Raw genomic sequence first — 20,991 nt, forward strand, 5'->3', positions numbered from 1 at the left:
ATGCAAGTTGTTCCACGAATAATGGAGCTTAGTTTATACCAATCATAGGATATCTAGAGAAAGAGTAGGGTTAGGACATATTCCAATAGAACTGTGTCCATAGCAATATGTGGATTGTGAGCTATCTTTGTTTTCTAGGATTAGTGTCATGCACATTATATCATGTCAACTAGTAGGTTGACGTGTCAAAAATCAAAGGTCTTTTACATCCAAAGCAACATACAAGTCACATACAAGTGAAAAATCTTATTTTGATCTTGGTCCCATGGAGACCTCCACTCTTCGAGCAAGATTCGGCCGCTCTAGTTGGCAAAAGCATAGTCTCCTTAGAGGGAGTGTTATAATAGAGTATTGAAACTCCTTATGGCGATCATCCTGGAGAGCTTTTTACCTTCAAGATTAAAAGTGCCTTTTAATAGTTGAATGTCAATTATTTTCTCTTTTTCATCCAAAAGCACTCACTTCTTTTAAAAGATTTAAAATGCCCATGCCAAGTTTGCATGGTAGAACTTAGTCCTTGGGCTACCACCCTTTGCGGGTCAATTTTTGTATTAGATCCTTTTTTTTCCAAGGCTAAAAACCCTATAAAGTGCTCACTTTACCGATGTAGTAGTAATTAGTAGTAGTATTGCAATGTTCACAAATTATCGAGCTTTAGTGTCAAGTGAGTTGTTGAATCGACGAGACTACCTTAAGATTGTGGAAGAGAAGGTTTTTTAATTTGTAAATTTGAGGCCAAGTTAGTCATACGTGAGTGGAAAATCCTACTTGCAAACCTCGGAGATAAAATTTCATAAATTTAGAGGCTTTCACTCAATTTATAACTATATATTTGCCTTTAAAAAAATTTTGCAAGCTTTGGTGACCTCCAATTTTTCTTTCTTGTGAGAGTTAAAATTCTCAGGTTCAAATCACACTAAATCGAGGTTGTTAGTGAACACTATAAATTGTATCCAACATGTCACGTTATATGGAGATTACTTCAAGTGCCAGCCGAATCATAGTAACAGCCCCCTGTTAATATGATGCGGCTGTTTATTAAAAAAAAAAAAACCTGAAGCAACCTGTCACTTGTTATGAATGTATTCAAATTTCAAAGCTCTCATTTTGAGAAAATTGTGTCCAAATCTAAGGAAGAGGGGTCTTGGATTTGAAGGCGGCTATGAGGGACGACAGATTCTGTGAGGAAGCGCCTTCTGTATGCACAGCTTTCTTTGCATCTTCCTGCAACCGCTGGGCTCTTTGCCTCGCCTGCCTCCCTTCCTCGCTCTTCAGCAACGTCCCAGCTGCCTTCCCCAGCTCCTCCCTCTTCGGATAATCCTCGCCACCTTCCTCCTTGCACCTCATCCCCGCTTTCCACACCTCCACTACCAGCTTGCACGTCAACACTTGATCGCCTCCTTGTGGACAGCACAGCATCGGCACCCCCATCGATATGCTCTCCAACGTCGAGTTCCAGCCGCAGTGCGACAGAAACCCCCCCACCGCTTGGTGCCCCAGAATCAGCGCCTGCGGAGCCCAGTTCACCACCATGCCCCTCCCTCGCGTGCGATCCAAGAAGCCCTCCGGCAGCGGATCGGCTTTTCCTTCGACTGACTCCCTTCGCAGAGCCCAAAGAAAAGGCAGCTCGCTAGCTTCCAATCCAAGTGCAATTTCCGCTATCTGAGACGAATGTAGAGGCACAAAACTCCCGAAGGCGGCGTACAGAACCGAAGCGGGAGGTTGTTTATCCAGCCACGCGAGGCACGTTTCTCCTTCATCCGAAAGTTCCGTCTTGTGTTTCCTGTTCACCTCATGATTCTCATCTAGAGGTAACAATGGACCTACGGGAAGGACGTTAACCTCAGGCCTCATGGCGTCGAAGACGGAGCTTTCTAGTTCGTCGAAAGAGTTAAACAGCACCTTATGGGCCTCCTTGATGCGTTTGGTCTGATCGACGAAGTAGCTAAAAATGATGTCCAAGGCGTCTTCGATCTGAAGAAAAGAAGGAAATTCCGATCTGTGGAGCAACGGAAGTCCGTCGATAGGGACAAGGTCTTCAGAAGTACTCCGATCTACTCTGTGATACTTGGGTAGTACTCCTGGCATGCCCGGCATGAGATTATCTGGCTGGCTGGACGTTGCACTGGCAGGAGCTGCAGAAAGCAGGGAGACCAAAGCGACTGTATCAACATTACTACGCTTCAGAGTCCAGACACGATACTAAAAACTGCAGATTCCCGAAGACGAATTTAAATCAAGGGGACATTGATCACAGCGAATGTTCTACCTTTGAATGGAAGGAGACCCTTGGACATTAGCCCGGGTGTCTGAAAATAGACCTGACACTCCGACGCACTGGCGGTAACGAGACAAATTCTCGGGACACCGAGCTTAGCGGCGACGTCTTGACTCCAGCCGAGGTATACATCCGAAACGATACCCAGGACGGGAGCGTGCGGGAGATTGATGGACTCGAGCAAAGCCTCGAACGGCTCGGCGAGCTGCTGGAAAGCGTGGAGCGTGGCTCGGAAGTTATCCCAGAAGGGGAGGGTGTGGGGGGGGGGGGGGAGGGGTCTGGGAGGGAGAGGAGGCGGATGGGGAGGGAAGGGTGGGAGAGGAGCAAGGAGGAGGAGAGGGAGGGGAGGGAGGAGGGGGTGGCGACGATGTTGATGGAGATACCGGAGGAAGCGAGGATACGGGAGAGTTGAAGCATGGAGGTAATGTGGCCAGGGATGGGGAGGGGGAGGGCGACGAGGTGGAGGGAGGAGGGAAGCGCCATAGCCATGGATGGAGGATCAGATGAGACCATCAGATGAGACCATCGCCATAGCCGAGCTTGGAGGAGATGAGTGTAAGCTTTCTACAGACGATCACAATGGGAGCTTTTCCACCGTCCGATCTCCCCTTTGACCTTTCCACGTGTTGCTCCTCTAATCCTCTCGAGTCACACGTCCTACCCAACCCCCCCCGCGGCCCGCCCCTCCCCCAAATATATGTTCCCATGAGAACACGTGGGCAATCTACGTGTCCCACCCCCCCAAATATATATTCCCATGAGAACACGTGGGCAACCTACGTGTCCACTTAGAGAGCTTTCTACGGCTTGACGCCACTTGAGCGGGAAGGCCAAGCAATGGGTGAAGCATGGGTTGCCTGCACACACGTGTGTAGGTGCTATCCTACAACTCGTTGCATCAGCGTCAAGGGGCTCTCCAGTAGACCGTCACATAGATCTATCAGAGTGTTATATCCAAAAAGCATCACTATATAGCAATAGAACAAGGCAAAGAGTCACTATATAGCGACAAAACAAAGAAAAAAGTCGCTATATAGCGATGGTTCAGGGCACTTATTATTAAAAGAGAGAAAAGAAGCCATGGGTGGCTATTTTTTGGCTGTTAATAGACTTCCTTGCAACTCATGTTGTGATTTTGGAAGTGTGCAGATGGAAGGGATGAGTGGAAGCTCATCAGATGATGCACCAATGCCCGGGAGCACAGAGTGGCTTACAGAGAGGTTGTATTATCATTGCACTCATTACAAGCGAGAAGTATGACATCGTCGTATTATCATGCGCCACTTGCGGATGTATGGAGAGGAGCCTGAACTAGTACCCACCATTGGTGTTGCACATGGTGATGGATAATCGGTAAGTCAATGCTATTTGAGTTCATGGTTAATATTGGATAGCATTATGACACAAAACCTTGAGACAAGATCTTATATTTACACGAAACCTTGAAACAAGATGAGGAGGGTGACGAGGGTGTGCATATACCTTCACACTTTGAGCAAGACTATAGTCTCTCAGATGATGACGAGGGTATGGTCGACATGATGGATTTTATTTTTAGGGGCACTACATTACATGTATACATGATGTCAAATTCTAAGGTCAAAATGCGAGAGTTACAATCAACATAGTTGTACGAGGGTGCTAGGATGTCTAAACTACGTGCTTGTCTCTCAATCTTGAATCTACAAGCAAAGTACGGGTGGTCAGATATAAGTGTCTTGGCATTAATAAGGTTAGCTCCTGCATTAATTTGACTCATTATTTGGATATTGTTTGTTTTGAGAATCATTATAGGGCCAGTCCATAAAACACCGAGCGAGACTATTCCAGGTAAGAAAGTCCTTTCTCTTTTTTCCTTTTGTTATTTTTGTTATTGCATTGTCCTGCAGCTAGCACCTTAAGTGCTAGCTGTAGTGATGGGCATAGGAACCCTCTCTTCCCTTATTCCCTCTTCTTTTCCTCTCTTCCTCTCTTCCTTCTCTTCCTTTTCCCTCTTCTTTATCCCCTCTTTCAATCTCTTTTTCCCCTCTTCCTCCTTTCCTTCTCTTATTTTTGCCTTCTTTCAATCTCTTTTCCCCTCTTCCTTCTCTTATGTTTATGCTCTTTCTTCCTCTCTTTCCCCTCTCTCAATGCCTTTACATAAGCATATGTATTTGCCTATGCTTAAGCTTTCTCTCTTTTTCTTTTATGCTCATATGTTCATGCATAAGAATAAGCATATCCTTTCTTTTCTTTTCTCTTATGCATGAATGTCTCCTTCTCTTTCTCTTTCTTCTCTTTTCCTCTTTTCCTCTCTCTTTCTCCCCCTCTTTTCCCTCTTTCGATCTCTTTTCATAAGCATATTTATTTGCCTATGCTTAAGCTTTCTCTCTTTTTCTTTTATGCTCATATTCTCATGCATAAGAATAAGCATATCCTTTCTTTCCTTTTCTCTTATGCTTATGCTCTTTTTCCCTCTTCTTTCTCTTATGCTTATGCTTATGCTTTCTCTTTTCATAAGCATATGTATTTGCCTATGCTTAAGCTTTCTCTCTTTTTCTTTTATGCTCATATGCTCATGCATAAGAATAAGCATATCCTTTCTTTCCTTTTCTCTTATGCTTATGCTCTTTTTCCCTCTTCCTTCTCTTATGCTTATGCTTATGCTTTCTCGTTTCATAAGAATATGTATTTGCCTATGCTTAAGCTTTCTCTCTTTTTCTTTTATGCTCATATGCTCATGCATAAGAATAAGCATATCTTGCCTTTCCTTTTCTCTTATGCTTATGCTCTTTTTCCCTCTTCCTTCTCTTATGCTTATGCTTATGCTTTCTCTTTTCATAAGCATATGTAGTTGCCTATGCTTAAACTTTCTCTCTTTTTCTTTTATGCTCATATGCTCATGCATAAGAATGAGCATATCCTTTCTTTCCTTTTCTTTTATGCTTATGCTCTTTCTCCCTCTTCCTTCCCTTATGCTTTCTCTTTTCATAAGCATATGTATTTGCCTATGCTTAAGCTTTCTCTCTTTTTCTTTTATGCTCATATACTCATGCATAAGAATAAGCATATCTTTTCTTTCCTTTTCTCTTATGCATGAATTTCTCCTTCTCTTTCTCCTTCTCCTCTTTTCCTCTTTTCCTCTCTCTTTCTCCCCCTCTTTCCCCTCTTTTGATCTCTTTTCATAAGCGTATGTATTTGCCTATACTTAAGCTTTCTCTCTTTTTCTTTTATGCTCACATGCTCATGCATAAGAATAAGCATATATTTTTCCTTCCTTTTCTCTTATGCTTATGCTCTTTTTCCCTCTTCCTTCTGTTATGCTTATGCTTATGCATGAGCATATGTCTCCTTCTCCTCCTTTCCTTCTCTTATGCCTATGCCTATGCCTATGCCTATGCTTATGCATGAGCATATGCTCATATGCTTATGCATAAGCATAAGCATATGCTTTCTCAATGTATTCTCTTATGCTTTGTCAATGTATTCTCATATGCTTTCTCAGTGAGGGAGAGAGTGGAGTGAGGGAGTGGCCACGATCGCTACCATGGCACTGAGAGTGAGGAGTGAGGGAGTGGAGTTTGAGTGAGTGGATTGGACACAAGTGTCGCTGCCATGGGAGTGAGAGAGGAGGGAGAGAGTGGAGTAAGTGAGAGTGAGAGTGTGGAGTGAGGGAGTGGCCATGGCCACGACCACTGCCATAGCACTGAGAAAGGAGGGAGGGAGTGGAGTGAGGCAAAGTGAGAAAACAGGTTTAGATTTAGAAGCCGAGATGATGTCATTGAAGAAACTAAGTCTTCATCTCAATGAGGGAGTTATAGATGATGAACGAGGCTATATTTGGGGCCAAAAGATGTATGTTGTAAATACACGAGGGTGCTCAAAGTAGGAGTCTTCACAAATAGTAGGACATTAGACCTAGTCTATGATGAACAACTTTACAATGCTTTGGTTGATGGAAAGAAGTATCAAATGTGGTGGTCCATCCAATGGCATATTGGCCAGACAAAGACAAAAGAAATAGCATCAGTTTCAAGAAACCTGAATATTTTCTATTAGAATTCACCAACTTCATCAGACAATAGGTTCCATGGTTGTAGGAAGGACATCTTGAGATATCGAGCTCCACTCGTGATATGCTAGGGTGACCATTATGCATTTATGTCATCAACTTGTTAGCTGCAGATGCAGTTGGTACACCACCCATGAATAATAGCTGGATGACAGCTATCTTTATGTACTCTAGTTGGTGGCTCAGTTAGTATGCCACTTTTGTTAGCTGAGTTTGGTTTGAGACCCACATATAGGGTTCACCTCTTCTTTTGGACTTAGAGTTCTTTTGGATTTCACAAATAAGAAGAGGAAAATTGTTTTTAGCCTCCACCTTTGTGTATATTCCCCCATTGTGTATGTGAGAAAGTTGCAAGTGAGACTCCTTCCTTCTCTCCCACTCTCTTCACATGGTATCAGAGCTCGGTTTATGGTAAGGAGCTCAAGAAAGCAAAACAAGTTCACGGTGTCCTAGTAAGAGGATCAGTGTTGCTTTCCTTTTTTTTCGAGTTTGGGAGCAAATCTCTGCAGGTAGCATAATTGGAAAGTGCAAGAGTGCACTGCACATTGGGATGCCCTTTCCTATGTGGCGAGAGGGCAGTATATGCTATGAGGGATGGCAAAGCCCAAGGTGAAATTATTTTTTTGATTTGAGGCCATTTTGGGGCCTGTTTGGGTGGCAGAAGTTTTCTGCAGGCACTCAGGAAAGTGCCCTGTTTCTGCTATGCGACCACTATTCTGCAAGTCGGTGAAAAGTTATCGCAAAGCTTACATCATATGCCTGTGCGTAGAGATATTGGGAGTGACAAAATCATTATTATTACATGTTGATGCATAATCGTCACTACGAAGTGAGAGTGTGGTCAAATACCACTCTTGTCAATTTTGTAGATTTGCCCTTGTGAGGCAAAAGTTGTGTTTTTTGCAGTGACAGAATATTTTGCAATGTTTTTAATGGCGTTTGATGCTCTTTCATAGATTGTCATTGAAAATCTTGACAAGAACAACTTCCAAGCATGGAAGTTTAGAATGACGAATTTCCTTAAGGGAAAAGTCTATTGGGAGTTCATTACTACAGCTAAACAAGAACCAGTTATTCCTAATGTTCCCAATCAACAGCAATTGTAGGCATTTAAAGGCTAGCATGAGAGAGCCATAAAAGTTATGTACTGGCTGTCTATCAGTATTTCAGATTCAATGATTGTGCATATTCAAGATGCAAGCACGCCGAAGGAGGCATGGGATACTTTGATAAAAATGTATAGCACAAACACGCAAGCCAGGAAAATGTGGCTCAAGCAAAAATTCCATAATATATAGAGAGGAAATATGGAGGAAATATGAGCATCAATGACTACCACATGAAGGTGAAGAAGATTGCAAATGCACTTGCTTCTATTGGGTCACCAGTAGAAGATGATGATTTAGTTTCTGTGACCTTGAATGGTCTAGGAAATAGTTATGCACAATTCCAGACATCCATTGCCATCCATGAGAATTTTCCTAATTTTGAGGAGTTGATTGCTCTTCTCTAATATCTGAACAGTAGAGATATGGTGGCGCATCTTCTTCAGAAGGAACTTTAAAAAAACATGTCTTCTACTCAAATGCTAGAAGAGGTAGAGGCAGAGGTAGAACAAGCTGATTTGGAGGCTATGGTAGAAATCAGAATATGCATCAAATTTAAGAAAACCAGTCCTATGGAGGAGGAGCTGGTAACTTTAGAGGAAGCGGGAGCCAAAGAGGTCGTGGTGGATGGCAGAGATGCCAAAAAGCAAACAAAAATGTTGAATGCCACTACTGTGGTAAAATGGGTCATATGGTTGAAGACTGCTATAAAAAGCAGATGACTTCATGACTAAAACATTGCAGCAAGGCAATTATGCATCCTCTAGTAGACAGGGTGATGACAGAAATTAGCATCTGTTTATGGTGCAGCACATGACCAATTCTGCGACAAGTGTAGAAGAAAGCAATGATGTGTGTTATGTTGACTCAGGTGCATCAAACCACATGACAGGTCATGCAGAATGGATGCAGGATGCAAGGAAAATGGAAAGACTAGAATTTGTGGAGACTGGTGATGATACTACACATCCTATTGTGCAGATTGGTAAAGTTCCTTTATTTATGCAAGATGGAAAAAATAAATACCTATCTGATGTATTTAATGTCCCGAATATCACTAAGAACCTAGTTTCTATTGGTCAATTGGTTGAGCTAGGATTGCAAGTCAGATTTAATCCTCATGGATGCTTTGTTGAGGATATGGAAAATAAAGGTCGCTTGATAGCAAAAGGAAAGAATAAGGGCAGGATGTTTACGTTGGATGTGGACATACCTTAATTGAGTGTAGCAATGTTTGCACATGGGACTGGTGTAGTTGCAGATATTGATATATGGAATAAACGCATTGGTCATGTTAATGTACAATGACTTAAATTAATTCAGGCCCAAAATATTGTTGCAGAATTGCCTAAGTTCATGGTTGCAGAAATGCATAAGGTATGTGAATCCTATTAATTTGGAAAACGCGCAAGGAAACCATTTCCTAGACATGTTCAAGAGAGTAAGAGGCCATTGGAATTAATCCACCCTGATGTGTGGAATACTAAAGCTACATCTATTGGAGGCTATCATATTTTGTCACTTTTATTGATGACTACAGCAGAAAAGTTTGGGTGTATTTTATGAAAAAGAAAAGTGAAGTGTTTGGGCATTTCAAAGCTTTTAAAGCTATTGTTGAAAAAGAAATAGGCCTACAAATAAAATTCGTAAGGTTAGATGGAGGGGGAGAACACCTCTCAAATGAGTTTGCAAGTTTCTACAAGAGCATGGCATAAAGCAACAATATTCATGCAGTCATACCCCACAGGAAAATGGACTTGCAAAAAGGAACAACAATATTCATGCAGTCATACCCCACAGGAAAATGGACTTGCAAAAAGGAAAAACAGGTATATTGGAGAGGTATCTCGTGCCATGCTCAACAAAAAAGACCTGCCAGATTATTATTGGGCTGAGGCAGTTGCTACAGTAGTCTACATAATGAACATGACTCCTACTATAGCAATACATGGCATGACACCAGAGGAGAGGTATACTAGTAGGAAACTAGATATTTCTCATTTGAAAGTTTTTGGTTGCATTGCCTATGTTCATGTGCCAGATGAGTTGAGATCCAAGTTGGATCCAAAAGCTAAGAAGTGCATCTTTATTGGTTATTCTCTGCACTAGAAAGGGTATAGATGCTATAACCCTTCTACTCGTAAGTTTACAGTGAGCAGAGATTTTTTTTATGAGATTAGTAGCTACGTATCCTGTGGATAGGCTGAAATATGATGGATTTATAGCCATTCACTATGCCTATATGGTCAAAGTGATACATGAACCAGAACCCACTTCTTTTGAGCAAGCCATGGGAAAAGAAAAATGGGAGAAAGCCATGGATGAAGAAATGGAGTTTATGTCAGCATAGAGGATCAGGTAGCTGACATATTCATGAAGGCATTGGGTGCAGAGAAGCTGTGCAAGTTCAAATACTTGCTTGGTGTGCAGGAATTGGGATTGAGCTCAAGGGGGAATGTTGAGATATCGAGTCCACTCGTGATATGCCAAGGTGACCGTTGTGCATTTATGTCACCGACTTGTTAGCTACAGATGCAGTTGGTACACTGCCCATGAATAATAGCTAGATGATAGCTATTTTTATGTACTCTAATTAGTGGCTCAATTAATATGCCACTTTAGTTAGCTAAGTTTGGTTTGACACCCACATATAGGGTTCACCTATTCTTTTGTACTTAGAGTTCTTTTGGCTTTCACAACTAAGAAGAGGAAAACTATTTTCAGCCTCCACCTTTGTGTATATTCCCCCATTGTGTATGTGAGAAAGCTGCAAGTGAAACTCCTTCCTTCCCTCCCACTCTCTTCACAAGGTTAAAGTACATTGGCAGATCTAGACCAACATACAAAGGATGCCAAGTTCCAATTCTTAACTCACTGCACATTTGAGCTGATTGACAAGAAACACTTTGCATTTGCTTATAATGAGCATGCTAATTCCGAAAACCATGCTGGAGGATTTTCTTCGGAGGCCTATAGTTAAGTTCCTCAATTCCATTGGTACGCTACATGCATATGTATTTTCAAGAATTAAAAAAAATATCTTATTGAGTCGAAAAGACTTAATCATGATATTCATGCATTGAAAAAGATAACTTCTACTTCAGAGATGTTGGAGAAAGAAAAAACAAAATGGGTTTCTTTCCATTCTCCCATAAGGACTTTAAAATGAATTGCTACTAAAGTTGAAATAGATGACCTTATTAATTTCTACACATGCTTGAGTGCAATCATTCCAAGGGGAAATCGGGAAATGATAGAGGTAAAAAAGATAAAGACCATTTCATGGAATATTGTACCATCTAGCATGTGAATCACGATGCAGTGAAGAGCACAATTGAATATTTTCTCATAGAAAAAGGCATTCCAATCAATCAATGCGAACACTAGAATTGTGAAGCAAATTATAGAGAAGACACTGGCAAATAATTAGGTAAGGGTACATGAGGATGGATCACAAGTCACTTCTTATATGACCAATGAAATCCCAAAACATGTGCATTCTTACGTATAGATATTCATTAGTGAGCACTCTCTCAAAAAAATAAATTCTTTGCACAACGGTGTCCAATTCAAAGTGGAGATAATTTCAAATTCTGGTAAGCTTGTTGAATTCAATGGAGTTTCATGTAAATAAATCTCAGCTGATGACATATTGTGGGATAAGCCGCAACTCTTCTTTATTGATGAAACATCAAGTACTGATGTTCATCGCCTTACTGACAGAATACTATGTACCACTATTGGTAAAACATGATTATGTAATATTGTCATATTTGTGGATAAAGAAGAGAAGGAAGAAATGTTTCTCACCTTAGAAAAACAATATGAAGACAAGTGAAGGCATACAATGGTGTGTACTCAACAAACTTAGAGGGACAAGAGAGAATGCGACCTGAAACTACAAAATATTGAATCCTTTGTCTTATGCATAATGAGCCCATACCTTGATTTACACATGAACATAAGAGCATGAAGCTCCAAGGTCCCTCCATCATCAATAGGATCACTATGAAAGACCAGCAAATAGTGGCGATATCTTTCTTAATATGATTGAATTTTTGCAGCGATCAGGATAGGAAGTCACCCTATGTCGAATGGCCTATTTGTTTGAAGCTGTTATTAGGAAAGGCTATCCTATAAATATTATTGAAATAATTTCCTAGATGGGGTACTTGGAAACCCTAACTCATGTCACAACTAAGTATGATAAAAAGAATTCTAACATAGAGATGGATGGGGAAGCTAAGAATTTGAATAAGGAAAAAAGAAGAGGGGAAAAGAGCATAAGCATAAGAGAAGGAAAAACATATGCATAAGAGAAAAAGAGAGAAATATTATGCTTATTCTAATGCATGAGCATATGAGGAAAAGAGGGGGGGAAAGAGAGAGGAAAAGAGGAAAAGAGGGGAAGAAGAGGGAATAAGAGAAGAGAGGGGAAGAGAGGGTTCCTATGCCCATCAGTGCAGCTAGCGCGTAAGGCGCTACTTACGCGCTAGCTGCAAGCTAATGCAAATTTAAAAAATAACAAAAGGAAAAAAGAGGAAGCACTTTCTTACCTAGAAAAGTCATGCTCGGTGTTTCGTGGACTGGCCCTACAAAAGAGAGGAAACATACCATTTTTCAAATAACTAGTTAGAGGAAGGAGGAGTTTAGTGAAGCAACTTCTCAAAGGGATTAGATTGAGCAGACAAGCATAAGCCTACAAACAAGGAGAAAGAGGAGGAAGAGAAATACTAAAAAGAGAAGAGGTGAGTCTTCTTTCTTTCACCAAATCTCGTTTTTTGTCAACCTCTGAAAATCAAGCATGAAAATTAGCACATAGCCTTAGCAATATAAGGAGAAACATGCTTCAACACTCACAAAACAAAATCTCACAAAAAATGAACCTACATTGCTTAAAGAGACTCACCTTCTTAAAAAACTTCCTTTCACATAAGAAGAGAGGGAGAATGGTGGAGAGGGAGCACAAGTGTTGGGAGAGGGGCTGGGTAGTGATGAAGAGTGGGGAATAGACAAGAGGAAAATGAGGTCATCAAATATAAGGTGGGAGGAGAGATTTTTGCTTTTCCCACAATAGAGATGTGAAAGAAAGCATTGCACGGGGTTTCAAGGCAAAGCATCGCTATATAGTGACAAAACAGGGCAAAGCGTCACTATATAGCGACAATTCAGGGCACTTATTTTCAGAAGAGAGAAAAGGAGGTCATGGGTGGCTATTTTTTGGATCTTAATAGATTTCCTTGTAGCTCATGTTGTGATTTTGAAAGTGTGTAGATGGAAGGAACACTCGTCAGATGATGCACCAATGCTTAGGAGCACCGAGTGGCTTACAGAGAGGTTGTATTGTCATTGCACTCATTGCAAGCGAGAAGTATGACATCAACATCATATTATCATGTGCCACTTGCAGATGTATGGGGAGAAGCCCGAACCACAGTTCCCACCATTGGTATTGCATGTGGTGATGGATCATTGGCAGTAAGTCAATGCTATTTGAGTTCATGATTAATATTGGATACCATTATGACACGAAACCTTGAGACAAGATCTTATATTTACATGAAATCTTGAGACAAGATGAGGAGGGTGGTGAGGGTGCACATATATATACCTTCACACTTTGAGCAAGACTACCTCCCGGATGTGCCAGATGATGATGACGAGGGTATGGTGGACATGATGGATTCTATTTTTAGGGCACTACATCACATATGCACATGATGTCAGAGTTTGAGGTCAATATGTGAGAGTTGCAATCAACACAATTGTATGAGGGTGCTAGGATTTCTAAACTATGGGCTTGTCTCTCAATCTTGAATCTACAAGAAAACTATGGGTGGTCGAATACAAGTGTCTTGGCCTTAATGAGATTAGCTCCCGCAGTAAATTGACTCATTATTTGGATATTGTTTGTTTTGAGAATCATCATGTATGTTTGAGAATCATCATTATTCGAAGCCTATGTATGTTTGAATTGTGACTCTCTTTTATCATTCTCTCTTTTATCCTCTCTTTTCATCTCCTCTCTTTTTCTCTCTTATCTCCTCTTTTTGTCTTTTTTCCTCTCTTTTCTCCTCTCTTTCCTTCTCTTTTTTTCTCTTTTATCCCCACTTTTTCTCTTTTCACTTTCTTTCTTTTTCTCTCTTATCTCCTCTGTTTTTCTGTCTTTTTTCTCCTCTCTTTTCTCCTTTTTCTCCTCTCTTTTTCTCTCTCTTTTCTCTGCTCTTTTCCTCTCTTTTCTTCTCTCTTTCCTTCTCTTTTTTCCCACGTGAAGCTTCAATAGCCTACCATTGAGCAAACAGATACAGACTTATGTCACTCTAATTCAAAGAATGCAGGAGTCTATAAATGTTTGCTAAATGTCAAGCTATATGATTCTAAGCTTGCTCAATGTCTTCTAGCATTCTAAGCTGTAGGATTAGTGACATGACTTTTTGTTGCTTTGAGAATCATCATTATTTGAAGCCTATGTATGTTTGAATTGTGATAGGTTGCTCCAGAAGATGTTGCCCACACTAAACACCATGCCCACATCAAGAGATGAAGCAAAGAAGATGCTAACAACGGTGGGTATGGATTATGATACCATCCATGCTTGCTGTAATGACTGTATTCTCTTTTGTCTTGTGAGCATGGAGATTTGGCTAGTTGTCCAAAGTGTGGGCAACAATGATATAGAGATGACTTGTAGGGTGAGCAGAAACTAGTAAAGGTCTTGAGACACTTTCCCATCATTGCAAGAATACAGCACATGTTCTGATGCAAATCCATAGCAAAGTTGATGACTTGGCATGCATCTCATCGGTCCACTGATGACACATTGAGGATTCCCACAAATTGTGCAACATGGAAGCACATAGACAATCAATGGCCAAACTTTGCGAGGAAGCCATGCAACTTACATCTTGGGCTCGTCACTATGGACAACGTGAATCCTTTCGGGTTACGCTCGACATCTTGGTCGACATGTCCCATAGTCTTGGTGAATTACAATATCCCACCATGGCTAACAATAAAGAAGGGACACCTCATGCTTGCACTACTTGTGCTAGGAAAGTACAAGGCCAAAAATATGGACGTGTACATGGCACATTCGATAGAGGAGTTACAGATCTTATGGAGAGGAGTGTGGGTCTATGATATTTCTAGTGCTCCTAGACATACCAATGATATTTTCATCAAGGGTATCTTGATGTGGACCATGCATGACTACCTAGGATATGGAGAGTGCGTAGGTACGTGGTTGTGTCTTTACATGTATAATATAGGATTATGCTTTTATGACTCTCTTTCACACACATGTCTTATACTAACACATTCATGCATGCGTGTAGGACTTGTTACAAGTGGGTACCATGCTTGTCCTATTTGTGGACTGGGTTTGAAATCACTTGCACGATACTCCAAACATATGAGGAAAAATGTTTATGAAGGTCATGCTCGATACCTTCTGCTAGAGCATCTCGCGCATGGAGGTCAGCTTGATCCACCACCACCATATTTGAAGGCAAGTGACTGGATTCAGGCTTGGAGGGCAAATGGAGAGGAACCTCCTCGTGGTATGAAGAGGCTATCGATCTTTCACGAGCTTCCTTATTGGGGTCAGCTACAAATCAATCATCTCTTGGATCCCACGCATATCTTTAAGAATGTGGGGGCTACTATTTGGGCACATTTGGTTGGTTCCAAAGACTCAAGAGGAGTGTGAGAAGACTTGCATGCTATGAATAGGATGTCTCGTTTATGGCCCCAAGTGCATGCTTCGGAAAAATTTATCCTCCCAAAAGCAACATGGATCCTCTCCACGAGAGAGGAGGCAATAGTCAAGATAGACATTGCCTCTTTTCAAACACCCATAGGGTACATGTGTTGCTTAAAAGGATCATTTTCAAAGGACAATAAGCTTAGTGGGCTCAAGTCCCATGATTGGCACAAGGTCTTACAGATATTCTAAGCTATAGGATTAGTGTACTGATAATCGTGATGCGTTAGTGTAATTATGATTATGTTATATTATTGACATGACTTCTTTGTTGCTTTGTTAGTTCATCCTCCCAATTATAATAAAAAGGTGCTTACAAGAAGATGTTAGAAATGCTATATTTAAGATCAGTGGTAGTGTGAGGTATGCTTACTATCAAATCACATTGATTACATTTTCTTCAATTTAATATGAATAACCTATAGACTGATTATGAATATATCTCACATGGGCATGTGAAATAGGTGGATATCTAAAAAAGAGATCTCCATATCGAGCATCGAGAAGGCTAGGGTGGAATCCATCGAAGCCGTATTCTTGCTTGAGAAGCACTTTCCCTCGAGCATTATGATAACTCAAGTGCACTTGCTTGTGCACATAGTTGATGAGGTGGCCATTGCAAGTACCATTCATAGTCGGTGGATGTTTTTTCTCGAGCAGTTTATGAAAACTTTAAAGGGATTTGTAAGACAAAGAGCAAGACCCCATAAGCAAGCATGGCAGAGGGATGGCTTTGCAAGAGTCATTAGTATATATCATGGAGTTTCTTGCATCCATAGATCTCGATATGCCGGAAGCTTGGCGTAACAAGGATGATGATCACATCATTGGCAAGGTTTCCCAAGGAAAAGGGATTGAAAGAAAGATGAGTGAAGAGCAAATGGAGAAATTCAATAAGTTTTCTATCCTCAATAGCAAGGAGATATAGAAGTGGATTGAGAGATATGAAGCGGCCAAAGCAGAAAGAATAAATGCAAGGATGAGATTTTGAGTGATGTACAGGCAATCACAACCATATCCACAGGATCTCGCCCTTCTCCCCACTCACATGTCACTTGATTGTTGGCTACAACTGGGCTCTACATAAAGCCAAACGTGATGGATGGAATAAACGAGTGCGAGTGAGAGTTATCATCTGGATGTATGATGCATGTAAGTTTCTTACCTCTTAACGTAATTAAGTAATTATTGTTGAGATATCGAGCTCTGATATGCCAAGGTGACCATTGTGTATTTATGTCACCGACTTGTTAGCTGCAGATGCAGTTGGTACACGGCCCATAAATAATAGCTGGATGATAGCTATCCTTATCTACTCTAGTTCGTGGCTCAGTTAGTATGCCACCTTAGTTAGTTGAGTTTGGTTTGAGACCCACATATAGGGTTCTCCTATTTCTTTGTACTAGAGTTCTTTTGGCTTTCACAACTAAGAAGAGGAAAACTATTTTCAGCCTCCACCTATGTGTGTATTCCCCCATTGTGTATGTGAGAAAGCTGTAAGTGAGACTCCTTCCCTCTCTCCCACTATCTTCACATGGTATCAGAGCCTAGTTCGTGGTAAGAAGCTCAAGAAAGCAAACCAAGTTCGCGGTGTCCTGGTAAGAGGACCAGTGTTGCTTTCCTTTTTTGAGTTTGGGAGCAAATCTCTGCAAGTAGCATAGCTAGAAGTGCAAGAGTGCACTGTCTTAAATTGAGATGCCCTTCGTGGTGTGGTGAGAGGGCAGTATATGCTGTGGGGCCATTTCGAGCCATTTTGAGGCCCGTTTTGAAGGCGGAAGTTCTTCGCAGGCACTCAGAAAAAGGCCTTGTTTTTGCTGTGGTCGTGCTTTGCTGGTCGGTGAAAAGTTGCCATAGAATTTGCATCGTATGCATGTGTGGAGAGATATTGGGAGTTGCAAAATCATGCTTGTTTCCTGTTGATGCAAAATCGTCACTAGGAAGTGACTATGTGGTCAAATACCACTTTTGTCAGTTTTGCAGATCTGCCCGTGTGAGGCAAAAGCTGTGTTTTTTTGTAGTGACAGAATATTTTTCAATGTTCTGTAACGGCATCTAATTCTCTTTCACAGATTGTCACTGAAAAGCTTGACAAGAACAACTTCCAAGCATGGAAGTTTAGAATGACGAATTTCCTTATGGGAAAAGGCTATTGGGAGTTCATTACACGAAATGAAGAAGAACCAGTTCTTCCTAATGTTCCCAATCAACAGGAAATGCATGCATTTAAAGGATGGCATGAGAGAGCTAGAAAAGTTATGTACTGGCTATCTATCAGTATTTCAGATTCTATGATTGTGCATATTCAGGATGCAAGTACGCCAAAGGAGGCATGGGATACTTTGGCAAAAATGTACACAAATACGCAAGCCAGGAAAATGCAGCTCAAACAGGAGTTGCAAAATGTGCAGAGAGAAAATTTGAGCATAAATGACTACCACATGAAGGTGAAGAAAATTGCAGATGCACTTGCTTCCATTGGGTCGCCAGTGGAAGATGATGATCTAGTTTCTGTGACCTTGAATGGTCTAGGAAAGGATTATGCACAGTTCCGGACATCCATTGCCGTCCGTGAAAAATTTCCTGATTTTGAAGAGTTGTTTGCTCTTCTAAATTCTGAAGAGCAGAGAAATGGGGGTGCATCTTCTCCAAGAGGAACTTCAAAAGAAACTGTCTACTCAAATGCTGGAAGAGGTAGAGGCAGAGGTAGAGGAGGCCGATCTAAGGCCATGGTAGAAATCAGAATATGCATCAAACTCAAGAAAACAGTCCTATGCAGGAGGACGTGGTAACTCTAGAGGCAGGGGGAGCCAAAGAGGCCGTGGTGGATGGCAGAGATGCCAAAATGCAAACAACAATGTTGAATGCTACTACTATGGTAAAATGGGTCGTATGGCTAAGGACTACTACAAAAAGCAGAATGACATTATGAATGGAAAATTGCAGCAAGGCAATTATCCATCTTCTAGTAGACAGGGTGATGACAGAAATGAGCATCTATTTATGGTGCAGCACATGACCAATTCCATGACAAGTGCAGAAGAACGAAATGATGTGTGGTATGTTGACTCAGGTGCATCAAACCACATGACAGGTCATGCAGAGTGGATGCAGGATGCAAGGAAAATGGAAAATCCAGGATTTGTGGAGACTGCTGATGATACTGCACATCCTATTATGCAGATTGGTAAAATTCCTTTGTCTACGCAGGATGGGAAAAAGAAATACCTGTCTGATGTATTTCATGTTCTGAACATCACCAAGAACCTAGTTTCTGTTGGTCAAATGGTTGAGCAGGGCTTGCAAGTCAGATTTAATCCTCATGGATGCTTTGTTGAGGATATGAAAAATAATAATCGCTTGATAGCAAAACGAAAGAAGAAAGGCAGGATGTTTACGTTGGATGCGGACATGCTTGAATTGAGTGTAGCAATGTTTACACATGGGACCGGTGTAGTTGTAGATATTGATATCTGGCATACACGCATTGGTCATGTTAATATACAGTGACTTAAATCAATGCAAGCCCAAAATATTGTTGCAAGATTGCCTAAATTCAAGGTTGCAGAAATGCATAAGGTTTGTGAAGCCTGTCAATTTGGAAAATAGGCAAGGTTCAAGAGAGTAAAAAGCCATTGGAATCAATCCACTCTAATGTGGAATACTAAAGCTGCATCTATTGGAGGCTGTCACTATTTTGTCACTTTTATTGATGACTTCAGCAGAAAAGTTTGGGTGTATTTTATGAAAAACAAAAGTGAAGTGTTTGGGCACTTCAAAGCTTTTAAAGCTATGGTTGAAAAAGAAACAGGCCTACAAATAAAATGCCTAAGGTTAGATGGAAGGGGAGAGAACCTCTCAAATGAGTTTGCAAGGTTCCTGCAGGAGCATGGCATAAAGCAACAATATTCATGCAGTCATGCCCCACAGCAAAATGGACTTGCAGAAAGGAAAAACAGGCATATTGGAGAGGTATCTGGGGCCATGCTAAATGAAAAAGATCTACCAGATTATTATTGGGCTGAAGCAATTGCTACAACAGTTTACATAATGAACAGGGTTCCCACTACAGCAATACATGGCATGACGCCAAAGGATGTTGAGAGTTCACGCTCAACATCATGTGATCATGTGTGCATAGCACCATCACGTGATCATATGTGCATAGCACTAACCTTATAGAGTGCTATAAAGGAAAGGGTTAGATCCCCTAACCCTAACCCTAAAAGGGTTTGTATATATTCTATTTTTTCAACTAAATCTAGTGTACAGTCTCTCTCCTCATCTCCACTCTTCTCCTGTCCCCTCTTCATATTTTGTCATGGTATCAGAGCTTCCTTGCCTTCCGCTGAGGCATTGAGATCATTGTGAGAGTGATCGAGAGATTGAGATATTGAGTATTCTTTCACTTCCATTGAGTGATAGAGAAAATTCTGTCCATTGAGTTGAAGATTTCCGTTCACTTGTTTTGTGAGAGATCTAGTTCTTGAGAGATAGATAGTACTCTAAGAGAGAGATAGGGAGAGATCATACACTTCATGAGAGTTCTATTGAGGAAGAGTCTCTATTCTTTCTGTGAGAATTGAGAGAGGACCTTTGTAGAGAGAAAGAGAAAGATTGCAACTGCTTCAACTTGCTATTGCTTCTCGTGAAGCTTTGTTTGTTTAACCTGCAAGCAGCAGCTCGACTTGCCTCCACTTCTATTGAAGCGTTTCCATCTCGGATGTCCCAGTCGACTCCTATCTACAGCACTTTTGCAGCACATCAATGAGCAAGCCATTGCTTCCCCTACAAACTACATACAAGCACTAGCGACTTCACCGGCTAGCTCTTTACTCTAGCGCACACAACGGCTTCCTACGCTCAGCTGCAAACTTTAGCAACCTCTGAGTCCTCCAGTGACTAGCGACTATCCCTTCATAGCTCTCTCCATACGCGGCTACTCCGAACTGCAACGACCTTGCCCACGAATCTTCTCTTGCGCACACGGGCAACCAATGACCATCGACAGCTTCAGCATCGCAATAGCTCCAAGGATCTCTAGTCGCGGCTCACGAGCCAGCTCCATAACCAGCTGCAGAGCGACCCAAATGGCAACGACCAAGTAGCTACGCCACGGACGAATAGCTGCCTTCAAAGCCTTGTTGCGATCCAAGAGCGCCTCCAACAAGCCAATGGACTGTGTCGCCTCCAGCCCACCAATGGCTCCTTAGCACAAGCTCCATCAACGGCCCCCTACAAGCCTCCATCCGAACGACTAGAGCAGCCCGCAACGAGATCCTCCAACGAAGGGCCTCCTCTTCAACAGAGCTCCAATCGGCCTCTCCAACAGAAACGACGACGGAATCTTCAAGATTCCGTCGGCATCTCAACAGATTCCGTGAGCTTCTCCAAGCGACACGTGGTAACCTTATCTTATCTTGCCACATCAGCGCCTGGCAACTCGCCTGCCATGTTATCTCCTCTGTCGTTGTGCCACGTCATCCAATCGACAGCCACGTCAGCATATCCACGTCATCAGCCCACGTCCCCAGGCCACATCATCAGGCCATGTCATCAAGCCACATCACCAGGCCACATCATCAGGCCATGTCACCAGGCCATGTCATCAAGCCACATCACCAGGCCATGTCATCAGGCCATGTCACCAGGCCATGTCATCATCGACTACCACGTCACTTGTGCCACTTCATCAATGACACATCATCCTGCCACATCACCTGCCACATCATCAATGACACATCATCAGCCACGTCATTTGCCACATCATTAGCCACATCACCTGCCACATCATCAG

The 20,991-nt window shown here is 41.7% G+C and overlaps 1 protein-coding gene across 1 annotated transcript; it reads right to left on the bottom strand.

Moving 5' to 3' along the window:
* Positions 1-1,079: 1,079 nt before the first annotated feature.
* On the bottom strand, positions 1,080-20,623 carry LOC147902684 (linamarin synthase 1-like). Its single transcript, XM_087373923.1, has 3 exons — positions 20,307-20,623; positions 2,270-2,556; positions 1,080-2,135 (listed from the first exon to the last, which is right to left on the bottom strand). The coding sequence occupies exons 1-3, from the start codon at positions 20,621-20,623 to the stop codon at positions 1,129-1,131; spliced, it is 1,611 nt and encodes a 536-aa protein (XP_087230049.1). The 3' UTR covers positions 1,080-1,128.
* Between the last annotated feature and the right edge of the window lie 368 nt (positions 20,624-20,991).

Source organism: Dipteris shenzhenensis, chromosome 4 (assembly GCF_047967505.1).
Source record: "Dipteris shenzhenensis isolate YYH24624 ecotype China chromosome 4, Dip_SZ_1.0, whole genome shotgun sequence".
In the NCBI taxonomy this organism is placed as follows: Eukaryota; Viridiplantae; Streptophyta; class Polypodiopsida; order Gleicheniales; family Dipteridaceae; genus Dipteris; species Dipteris shenzhenensis.

Coding starts and splice junctions, on each gene's coding strand:
- LOC147902684 (XM_087373923.1), bottom strand. CDS start 20,623: ATGTGGCAAGATAAGATAAGGTTACCACGTGTCGCTTGGAGAAGCTCA. Junction 2,557..20,306: donor GGCAGCTATTCGTCCGTGGC/GTAGCTACTTGG, acceptor TCTCCCTCCCAG/ACCCCTCCCCCCCCCCCCCC. Junction 2,136..2,269: donor GGGTCTCCTTCCATTCAAAG/GTAGAACATTCG, acceptor TGCTTTCTGCAG/CTCCTGCCAGTGCAACGTCC.